The sequence below is a fragment of the Mus musculus genome, chromosome 5, assembly GCF_000001635.26.
Source record: "Mus musculus strain C57BL/6J chromosome 5, GRCm38.p6 C57BL/6J".
Classification (NCBI taxonomy): domain Eukaryota; kingdom Metazoa; phylum Chordata; class Mammalia; order Rodentia; family Muridae; genus Mus; species Mus musculus.
Window position 1 is genome coordinate 122,811,318 of NC_000071.6, and position 11,650 is coordinate 122,822,967.

Genomic DNA, 11,650 nt, shown 5'->3' on the forward strand with positions numbered 1-11,650 from the left:
GTTCCAGGCCTGACAGACCTATACAGTAAGACCCTATCTTGGGGAATTGGGGGTGTTAAAAGGCTAGGGGGTAGCAGGAATGGTGTTCAGAGGTTAAGAGCATTGACAGCTTTTCTAGGAACCGGGTTCAATTTGCAACACTAATAAGTCAGCTCAGAAATATCCATAAATTTGAGTTCCGGAGTATCTGCCACCCTCTTCTGGCCTTTATAGGCACTGCATGCATGTAGTTCACATACATGAAGGCAAGACATTCACACACATACAATATTAATAATAACCTTATTTTTTTCTTTTCTTTAAAAAAACTTATTTAAGGCCGGGCATGGTGGTGCACACCTTTGATCCCAGCACTCGGGAGGCAGAGGCAGGCGGATTTCTGAGTTCGAGGCCAGCCTGGTCTACAAAGTGAGTTCCAGGACAGCCAGGGCTATAACGAGAAACCCTGTCTCGAAAAACCAAAAAAAAAAAAAAAAAAAAAAAAAAAAGCCTTATTTATTTTTCCTATGTATATGGGTATCTTGCTTACAGGTCTGTCTGTACACACATGTGCAGTGCCCACAGAGGCCAGAAGAGGGCACTGGACACCCAGGAGCTGGAGGAATAGTTCTGAGCCACTAATAATTGTTGTTGCCTTTACTCCTAACCACCAAGCAGTCTTTCCAGCCCAGCCCTTTCTTCTTTCCACATAATAACAGCCGACAAACTTAGTCTCATCATCAAACAGTCTTTGAAATAATTTCTAAAGCAACTGTTAACTCTCACTCACATTTACTGCGAACACTTCCCCCATGTTGTCGTTTGCCTTGTAATTAAGTTAGAGAATGTGATGATGACACACAAACTTCCTGCTGAAAAGCCAGGTATCTCCTGCATGACTTCTTCCTTTGTGTTCATAAAGGCTCCCCAACCCAGAGGCAGTTAAAATGTAATGCGAGTGCCTTCTAGCCTAATTATAGAGTAACCCATAGACTCTTAACTCTTGAACTCAGCTGCAGGGCAGCAGGGTGTGAGGAGAAGCAGGATGGCAGACACTTCCCCACACATAGCTAATACAGCCAGTAGTAAGTTATGAAACCTGGGCTCTGCATCTAAGGAAATCTGCATGTGGACTCTCTTGTTTGACTGAAAGTCACGGAGGGGCAATTCATTTAGACTAGGTTAATTTAGTTTTGAGACAAGGTTTCATATACAGCTCTGGCTAACCTGGAACTGCCTGCTTCTGCCTCTCCAGTGGTGAGATTGAAGGCAGACATTACCACATCCAGCTAAAATTCAAATATTACATCTTCTTTTTGAAAGAAGAAAATTACGTACAAAATGAAGAAAAATGAAACAAAAAATTTAAGTTCTATTTTATATTAAAATACCATAGGGAAAAATAGTTTTATGTTATTACAATAATAAAAACTTATGGCTTAAAGATGTAACACAGTATATCTGGAACAACACATACCAGGATCTATAACCTGAAATACATTAAAATAAAATGACTGGTTGGGGAGATGGTTAAGTGGTTAAGAACGACAGCTGTTCTTGCAGACCACACTTTGGTGCCCAACACCCACGGCAGGCAGCTCCCAACAACCACTTGTCTGTCACCCTAGCTCCAGGGGATCCAATGCTTGCTTCTGGCCTCTAAGGGCACTGCACTCATGCACATAACCACACACAAACACAAATGCACACATAATTAATTTTTTAATTAAAAAGAAAATGTAGGCACACCGGCAAATCAGCACAAAGGAAGACAAGATAAGAAAACTCTTGTGTTTAGGCTACACAGTGAAACAGCAGCCCTGCCCCAACAGATAAAATCTCATAGCTGGAAAGAGCATGCTGACTATTTTACAGAGTACAACATAACTGTGAAATCCTGAGAGTTACTATGGGCAACACTGTACAACACTTTCACTGGATGTGGTGGTTCAAGCTTATAATCCAAAGTCTTGAAGGGCAAAACAAGAGGACTGCTGAAAGTCTGAGGCCAGCCTGGGCTACAAAATGAAATCCAATCCCAAACAAACATAAAGTACATGGTAGGGTATGTGTCAGCTTGTGGGAGGCTGGTTCTCTTGTCCCACCATGCGAGACCCAGGACTGACTCAGGTCACCATGCTTAGCAACAGGTACCTTTACACACTGAGCCACCTTGTCTGCACCTGCACTCCTCTTTACATGTATGTTTGAAACCATCAAAAGGACAAGATGGTGGGTGTACAGCCCACTGTAATTACAGAACTAGAAAGGCAACGAGGGACCCCAGAGCAAGCTGGCTAGCTAGACTAGTCATGCTCTAGATTCAACTGAGAGAGGCTGCCTCAACGACTAAAGTGGAGAGCAATATGAGGGAGACACCCGACATCACACCAGGGCCTCTACATGCAGGTGCTTGCATGGAGACTCACCACAGACATACACATGGGGGCAAAGTTCATTGGGGACATAACTTGAGGATTGGTTCTAATGCTTTCTCTAATTTTGGATCCCAAAAAGCTGCGCTTCCAGAGCAGAGGGTCCCAGACCCTAGCTGGGTTTGATTGATAACAAAGAATTGCCATACAGCCAATGGCTAGCCAGAAAGATGGAGGTGGGACTTTTATATTGTGCGAGGGACTGGGAGAGAGAAGGGGGGGGGGGGAATTGCTATGATAGGGAAGGGGAAAAAAAAGAAACTTAAAGGCCCAACAACATGTAAGGATCCAGGAAAGTGACCCTGGAGGCAACTTCCAGGTTGGGTCTGAGGTAACAGAAATGAACTATAGATTTTAAAAGATATTAACACAGGAATACCAGAGGCGGGGTGTTTGTTAGCCATGGGGATGTTTAGAAATGCCCAGGCATTGAGCTAGTCAAGGCATATCAAAGTTAGCTTATGTGTGTGTGTGTCTCATCACGAACCCAGAGGGCTCCAGCGGGTGGCTGGAAGCATAACCAGTTGGGAGCCAAAGTGGTTTTAACTAAGAAATAAGTAAGTGCATAACTGCAAAAAGAAAGAAGCAAATCTGGACTGCTGGGGGATGGGCTGCTGGGCACACTCCACTCTGGAATGCATCTGCCTTAAAAGAATAAAATGACATGCAGGCAAGGACCCACAGCCATACCAGTGAAGAGGAAAGAGCAGCAGGCAGCAGAGTCTTGTAAGTAAACTTACACAGACATGACAGTACAGCACATCATAGGACTTATTACATGTAACAAAGCCCCTAATAAGCTAGATAATTAACATACCTGCTGAGAGAGAAAAAATTCCGCTTGTTTTTGGGACAGAGGACCACTGCAAGATACTTCCTCTTCTCTGGAAAATGAAAACATAAAAATAAAATAAAATAATAGTAAAGACTACACAGTAGTAAGAAGGGTAACTTTACAAATCATGTTCTCTAAAAGTTCAAGGCAGCTGGGCGTGGTGGTGCACGCCTTTAATCCCAGCACTCGGGAGGCAGAGGCAGGTGGATTTCTGAGTTCGAGGCCAGCCTGGTCTACAAAGTGAGCTCCAGGACAGCCAGAGCTATAAAGAGAAACCCTGTCTGGAAAAAAAAAAAAAAAAAAAAAAAAAAGTTCAAGGCAAATTATGGTAATACACCCCTATACTTCCACTACTCATAAGGCTGAGACAGAAAGACGGAAAGACGGAAAGTTCAAGGGCGGCCTAGACTTCATATTAAGAAGCTATTTAAAACAAAGGAGGCAATGAAAGCAGGGGTTCAAACCCACATCTGTAGGTCACATGAAAACAATCAATTATCTACTGACAAACAGTAGATAAACAACATGTGGCATGTACATGCAATATGCTATTCAGCCTTGTTAAAAAGGAAGTTCTCAGGCTGGAGAGACTGATCAGTGTTTAGAGCATGTGTTGCTCTTGCAGAAGGCCCGGGTTTGATTCCCAGCACCTACATGGCAGCTACATGATAGCCTTCTTCTGGCCTCTGCAGGCATCCTATACACCATGGATCAATCTTGACAACACTGTGCCACATACAGCCCTCTACCACAGCTCCTGCACTCCTGGCACTCTGTAGCCTGTATCGCAGTCTCAGTTTCATTAAGACGGGCTCTTGCTACATAGCCCTGGCTATCCTGGGATTCACTGCCTAGCCAAGGCAGACCAGGAACTCATAATCCTACTGCCTCCTTGATCATTTCCTAGTCCGTGCCCGGTGTTGGAATTATACATTTTACCAAACATGGCTTCTGCCCCATTTCTTTACCACAGTGACTCTCTTGAAAATTCTATATCGCTGGGCAATGGTGGCACACACCTTTAATCCCAGTACTTTGGAGACAGAGCCATGCGAATTTCTGAGTTCGAGGCCACTCTGGTCTACACAGTGAGTTCCAGGACAGCCAAGACTACACAGAGAAACCCTGTCTTGAGAAAAAAAAAAGAAAAAAGAAAACAGAAAACTCTATCTCATTAGTTTAAACTTAGTTACTATCTGTCCACCCCTCCCTACTGGCATGAACACAGGAATTCTCTCCTCTCTGCAGAATGGGCAGCACCAAGCATCGTCGCTGGCACACAGGAAGCACGCAGCAAACTTGTTGGACAGCTGAGTCTGGGGGACTGTATTATGCTCACACCAAGAGTTTCCTTAGATGAAAGGAGGCCTAGTGGCATCTCGCAGCCTCAGGAACTTCACACTCTACAGGCCTATACTCCTTCTGTGGAACGTGAATGCTGCGGCTGAGCCAGAAGTTGAACAAAACACAAAGCTAAATTTCAAGTTTGCCTGTTCTGCAACTGGAGTTGCAGAACATCCAATCAACATTTCAGGACTGAACGGTCCAGGTTCTAAATGTTTGTTTCTCTGACGCTGAACGTTACCAAGGCCCTATTCAGAGAAGACAGGTTCTGTACCACTGAGAACACCCTTGGCCATCTTGACCTTAAATTAACTGGAGCCCCCAGCGGTGGCTCACAGCTGTCATCGCTGTACATGAAGGAGAACTGCCCTGAACTGAAGGCTGGTCTGGACTGCAGAATGAAACCCTGTCCAAAAAATTAACAGTGGAGCTTCCCTTCAAAACAGAAGAACTGTAAAGTGGGAGACTTACAAAGCACCCAGTATCACCTCGTGAACTTGTGTTTCCCTTTTCCAGAACTAATACTAATCTGCAAAAAAAAGAAATTCTGTGGCCCACGCCTTTAATTCCAGTGCTTGGGAGGCAGAGGCAGGCGGATTTCTGAGTTCAAGGCCAGCCTGGTCTACAAAGTGAGTTCCAGGACAGCCAGGGCTATACAGAGAAGTCCTTTCTCAAAAAACCAAAAAAGAAAAAAAAAGAAAAAGAACTTCCCTATAGAAAGCTAAAAATATCCCAATAACTACAAAAAGAAAGAGAAAGGGGTAATTTTTCTTCCAATGTAATATAATAAAATTACAAAAGGTTAGAGGCAGCTACATGTCTAGCATGCATGAAATTGTGGGTTCCAAACCCTTGGAAGTAAAAAGAAACTATACACATATAAAAAATTAAAATTTTCCTTTTCAAAAGTCAAAAAGGGCTCCAACTAACCATTCTGAAATATAGCTAAAGAAAAGGCTCAATGGTGAGCACACACAAGCCCCAGACCAAGCCCAGCACTGTAAAGGCAAAGCAAACAAGGAGTTTCAAATAATCAAATCAGTCAAGAAATACATGGATTTTTTTTTTAATTTTTCAGATAGGGTTTCTTTATGTAGACCTGGCTGTCCTAAAACTCACTATGTAGACCAGGCTAGCCTCAAACTAATAGAGATCTTCCTACTGCTGCCTTGTGAGTTCTGGATTGAAATCATACACCACCATACCCGGCCAGAAGCATTGTTTATGTGTGATGTGTATATAAGTGTTCATGTTTGAGGCTAGCCTGGGCCATATAATGAGTTTAAGGTCAGCCCACATAATGAGAACATATGTGTTTCCCCACCCCCAAAAACAGCTTATGGAAATCCATGACATTGTAAGCTAATTTTAAGGCATCTTCTAGAGAGACCTGAACGGCTGTGCTTTAGGAAGCCCCAGATGCTATTGCTTATTAGGGTAGCTGACACCACAGGAATGAAACTGCACAAACTTAGAATTTGAGTAGAGTACAAAGACGGGAGCAGGGCTCAGGGAAGCCACCAGGAAAGATGATTCCTAAGGCAGGTAACAATGGCCTTTATACTTAGGCCCATCAACACTTCTTCCTGGTTACTCCATTCCCAGAAGTGTAGAAAATCATCTGACAGAAACTGTGTCCCTTCAGCCACCCCAAGAAGCCCAAAGAAAGGGAGTCATTGAATCCATGCCCTGCCCTCCATCTCCTTCCTCCTGTGGACTGCCTACCCATGCCTCCCAGTCAATCTGAAGCCACAGGACATGAAACCTTAGTTGTAACCTGTGATCCAACCTCCGGAATCCCCAGGAACAGAAAAGGGACGGCCAGCTCATATGTTTAGACCAGAATGAAGTGGGACACTTTAGTTAAGCCAAGTGACTGGAAGAAGAGCCTGACAGGAAACCCGAGTTACCTCACGGACACGTCGAGCTCTTCCTTCTCCATCTGTTTCTCTCCATCCTCTCGGTCCATATCAGCATCTTCCACCGTCTTTTTCTCCCCGTTCTGGAAGTACTGCTGGAGGGCAGTGTACAGCTTAAACACTTGACTGAAAGAAAGCTTACTGTAGGCCAAGATCATGTGGCGCAGGAACAGACCTACAAGATAAGACCACAGACAAGGAGAAAGCATTAGCTGATAGCCCAAGACTCACAACAACTTCCAGCCCCATTCCCCTCAGAGGAATCAGAGGTGCTGTCCCTCCTCCTCCAGTGCTCTTCCCGCATGCTCTCCCTCCATTCAGGTCTCAGGCCTCTCCCACCTCTAGCCCTTCAGGCCTCCATTTTCCTCACGGCTATTCAAACTCTCTGAAGCTACCATAGTTATTGTATGTGAGTCTAGTCAAAAGCTGAGGTGTAATTATGTTATCTTATTTACTGATTTCCCTTTGAACATCTGCCATCCCTCCTTCCAGCACACCTGTCTCTGTCAGAGGCAAGGCTATGTCTACCTTGTACATCCATGACCTGGGGACAGGAGATCAATAACCAACTGATGTCGACTAACATAAAAATGACCATGCAACAGAGTGTGGGGGTGGGGGGGCCCACGGGACACAGTTAGTACAAAAGCATCAAAGAAATGTCACGTGCACACGCGCTTCAACACTAAAGCTTAAGAGCGGTCTCCACTCACCTCGCTTCCTAAGTGTGGCTGGTGACCCCACTTACAGTTGGCACAACCCAGTCAAGTGGTCCGCAGGACTGTGAAAAGAGCTGAGCGACCCTAAAGACCCCAGGCCCAGGCTAACTACTCCAGGAGAACAGAGCTGCCTCCCCACAGGTTACGGTCGAATAGAGAACGAAACAGGAAGGCAGTGAATACAAACCGCACACAGCCAGCACCCTAGTCTGCTTGCTTCTGTACACCCAAGTCAGGACAGATGCCCCTCAGAACGCCGCTCACTTCAATGGGAACGCTCCCTGCTCTCCGGAGAAGTTCCATACCTACTACACTCGTTTTGTGAACCTCTGGTTCAGTTCCAGAAAAAGAATCTGAAAGGTCATCAAAAAATTGTTCCATATCCTTCAGTTCGCCTTCAGCCATGAGCTTGATTCTGAATGAGAAAATCGGGATGCATGGTTTAGGAAGGCTCGCTGCACACCCTGCACATTCCATAGTCCTGAATTATAGACAAGTCTGCTTTAAAGGGGATTTCAAGGTTTGTTTAAAGCTGGGGCTCTAAGACAAACTTTACAATCCATTTAAAATGTCATCCCCATATTCCTCAAGAGTATCACACATTGCTAACTTAACTGTATAACATTCGTCAAAGTAAAAATGGAATTATCTAAAACAACTAAAAGAGAGGTAATTGCATAGGAAATTATACACATGGGGGAAGAATACATGAACCTAACTTCTAATGCAATCCATTAAAAAAACATCTAAATAAAAGCTCTTAGAACAACCCCTCTAATAATCATAACTTTGGTTCCCCCATGTATCCCAGCTAACTTCCGAACTGCTTTGTAGCCCAGGAGGACTTTGAACTTCTGTTCTTCCTGCCTCTAGCCCCCAAAGGCATGGGTTACAGCTGTGGACCACTATGTCTAGTTTAAAGTGCTGGGCATGGAACCCAGGCCTTGTGCACAAGAGGCAAGCACGTTACCAACAGAGCCACGCCCCTATCATCTTAGACTTAACTGCTCCCCACTCCTTGGTAATCTTCACCCAGCCCTTTGCAGAGAGAAAGTTCACCTGATCTGCACTGAATTTGCCAGCTGAGGACACGATTCTTCAATTAGCTTGTACAGCTTTGACAGTGTAATATCTGGGCCCTGTGTAAAGGAGAAAATAAGGTTAGAGATAACGGGCAAAGAGCTTCGGACTGAGAAACGACTGAAAAGAGTCATTTATCAATCATTCCAAACGAGACACATGGAATCAGGATTTTCCTGACTATGCAAAATACGAAGACATACTTCACATTTGTAGATTGGTTTTAGTCAATGGAATAATCTATTAAAAAAAAAAGGAGAAAGAAAAATGAACAGGATTTATAGGATAAGGCTCTCTTTCCTTTGTTACTCTTAACAGGCAACGCTGAGCCCGTCTCCATCAGTTAAATGGACTTAATAATCACTATCTCCTTTGTCTGTGGAAAAGTTAAGTGGGAGACTGTGAAAGGCTTTGCACACCGGGAAGCACTATACAAAGGTGGGTGCTCTAGTTCTCCTGAGTATAAACACATTTCATCGTTTTCTGAACTGGGGAAGGAAGGCTAACCCAGAAGCAGAGCCTTCTCTAGACAAGGTTTAAAATTACTCACTGGGGCCATTTTTAGAAAGTCAGTGTTTACACCACTCTAGATGTAGGTAACCCAACTCGACTTCTTGGGAAATTGTATTTGACATATACTATTTTAAGATTGCCTGTATGGCTGGGTATACAGCTCTAATCTCAGCACTCAGGAGACAAAGGCAGGGGGATCTCTTGAGTTGGAGGCCACCCTGGTCTACAGAGCGAGTTCCAAGACATCCAGGGCAACACAAAGAAACCCTGTCTTGAAAAACAAACCACGGGTTGGTGAGATGGCTCAGCGGTTAAGAGCACTGACTGCTCTTCTGAAGGTCCTGAGTTCAAATCCCAGCAACCACATGGTGACTCACAACCATCTGTAATGAAATCTGACCCCCTCTTCTGGGGTGTCTGAAGACAACTACAGTGTACTTACATATAATAAATAAACAAGTTAGAAAAAAAGAAAAACAAACCACTACAAAGTGAGTTCCAGGACAGAGAAACCCTGTCTCGAAAAACCAAAAAAAACCCAAAAACAAACAAAAAAAGACAAACAAACCAAACTAAAAGAACCTATATGTTAAAACAAAAACAAAAAAAAAAACCCTCAAAACTTATCATTTATAGGAAAAGAGTTAAACCATGCCGGTTAGCTTAGGATGAAATATCATGCAGTTGCTAGTGTTCTTTTTCAGTGACAAGATGAAGCCCCGCCCCCAGGGCCCCTCCCCCGGGGCTGGACCTTCCCTGCCCTCCAGCTCAGGGCGGGGCCCACGCGAAGCGCGCGCGCGCGTGCGGTAATGGGCGGGAAAGAGCGGGCGCCCCTCACCTGCAGCAGGGGCAGGAGCAGCTGGTTGAGCTTCCGCCGCTCCACGAGGCTGACGGCGCCCTCGCCCGTGCGGCCCATCTCGTTGAGCAGCACCAGGACGGCGATCTTATAGGGCGTCACCCAGTCCTTGATGCCAAACAAGTTGGCGTGCACTACCCCGTTGGTCATCATCGGGCTGAAGTCCTGGCTCTTCGTGGACGCCGGCAAGGACAGGCCCTCTCCAGGCCTGCCACGCGCCGCGCCCACGAGCCGCCTTTACGCCATGGCTGCAGCCGCCCGGCACCTTAACCCGCCCAAGACTGTTTCCCACAGTAGCGGGGGCCTCAGTGTCCCTCTCCCACCCCGGCGGTGCCTTCGACCAATCAAAGACCAGAAGGAAGACTGACAGCCAATCAAAACAGCCAAACCTGTAGTGAGCGGGGGTAGGGGAGGGGGTGGGACATAAATGGTGTTATGGCAAATCGGTTCCCTACAGAAACGCTCAACCAAGGCGACCAGGTTCCTAGTCGACGTGGACAGGGATCTGGGAGGAAGACGCAGGGATTTTGATCAGAGACAGCGTGAACTACAGGCCACGCGTGTATTTATTTAATTTGATCTTCCTTCTCGCCCCCATTTAATTGCATCTTTGCCTCTAGCGGTACACGAAATTGAACAAGACACCTCGCCTGTATATGTGTATACCAGGGAAGCTCTCTTAACAAAGACCTTCAGCTGAAGCGATGCTCCTCCCCTTTTGGAGAAAAAAAAAAAAAAACTTACTAAGTAGCATAAACTGGCCTTGAACTCGCGACAATAGCTGAGATGATTTGAATGATCTACCCTGCCCAAAAGACATTTTTAAATCATTGTATTTAAAAGCAATGGGATTAAATTGGCATGTTTAAATTATATTTGCATACTAGATGTGATAGCTCCCTGCCTCTTACTCCAGCAACCTGGAGGCACAGGCAGTGGCAAGCACATCTCCATAAATTCGAGGCCAACCTGGTCTATAAAGCCAGTTCCAGGCCAGCTAGGTCTGCATAGTTAAGAAGACCCTGCCTCAAAAAACTTTTTTTTCGCTAGGCAATGATGGCACACGACTTTAATCCCAGAACGTGGGAGGCAGAGACAGACAGATTTCTTTTCTGAGTTCAAGGCCAGCTTGGTCTACAGAGTGAGTTCCAGGACAGCCAGGGCTACACAGAGAAACCCTGTCTAGAAAAACAAAAACAAAAAGCATTTTTTTCACTCATATTAAATTTTTTTGATACAAGGTGTCACCATGCAGCCCTTTGTAGAACCTGCCTCTGCCTCCCTACTAGCAGTAGGGAGCCACCATGCCTGTCCTTATTCTCCTTTTGTAAGGACAAGAGCCCATGTTTTTCTTCAACATCTCACAAATGCCATTTGTAGGCAGCTACGTGTCAGTTTGCAAGTGCGATACCCATAGTGAAACAAAAGGTAAGACCACCTTCTTGTGAATGGATATCTGTATCCCACCTAAGTCACTACAAAGTCCAACATCAGGTAAATGAAGCTCTTAAAACCAACCCCCGGTCTACAGTATTTTCAGTCTGACTTTTCACAATGCCCCTTCTACTTATCTGTATTTCTCAAGACACTTAGTTCTCTAGAGCTTAAAGTATTATTATCAGGGCTGAAGAAACAGCCCGGTTGTTAAGAGCACTAGAGCACTTGCTGTTCTTGCAGAGAAATTGGGTTTGGTTCCCAGAACCCACATGGTCCATCAGTATCTTCTGGCTTCTGCGGGCACCAGACAGCCATGTGGTACAGAGATATATATGCAGGCAAAGTACTCGTACAAATAAAATAAAAATAAATAAGTATTTTAAAATAAAAATATTATCAGTGATTAGTCATTCTCAGTAGTTTTCATAGCTCTTTATTTTTTAAAGTTTTTTAAAAGATTTATTTATTTATGTATGTATATGAGTACACTGTAGCTGTACAGATAGTTGTGAGCCATCATGTGGTTGCTGGGA

General features: G+C 44.8%; 1 protein-coding gene across 10 annotated transcripts in view; it reads right to left on the reverse strand.

Moving 5' to 3' along the window:
- The window catches only part of Anapc5 (anaphase-promoting complex subunit 5), a 34,881-nt gene extending 23,859 nt beyond the window's left edge, over nucleotides 1–11,022 (reverse strand). For 7 of the 10 annotated variants that reach the window (NM_001289517.1, NM_001042491.2, NM_001289520.1 and 4 more), the window contains exons 1-5: nucleotides 9,663–10,025; nucleotides 8,291–8,370; nucleotides 7,537–7,646; nucleotides 6,504–6,687; nucleotides 3,232–3,298 (exon numbers count right to left, since the gene is read on the reverse strand). In NM_001289517.1, coding sequence (NP_001276446.1) covers nucleotides 3,232–3,298; nucleotides 6,504–6,687; nucleotides 7,537–7,646; nucleotides 8,291–8,370; nucleotides 9,663–9,833 — 612 coding nt within the window. In that variant the 5' untranslated portion in view covers nucleotides 9,834–10,025. Of the gene's footprint in view, nucleotides 1–3,231; nucleotides 3,299–6,503; nucleotides 6,688–7,536; nucleotides 7,647–8,290; nucleotides 8,371–9,662 lie in introns of all 10 variants that reach the window. The other 3 variants (XR_387575.2, XM_030254742.1, XM_006530429.4) reach the window with 1 other exon arrangement.
- Nucleotides 11,023–11,650: the final 628 nt, after the last annotated feature.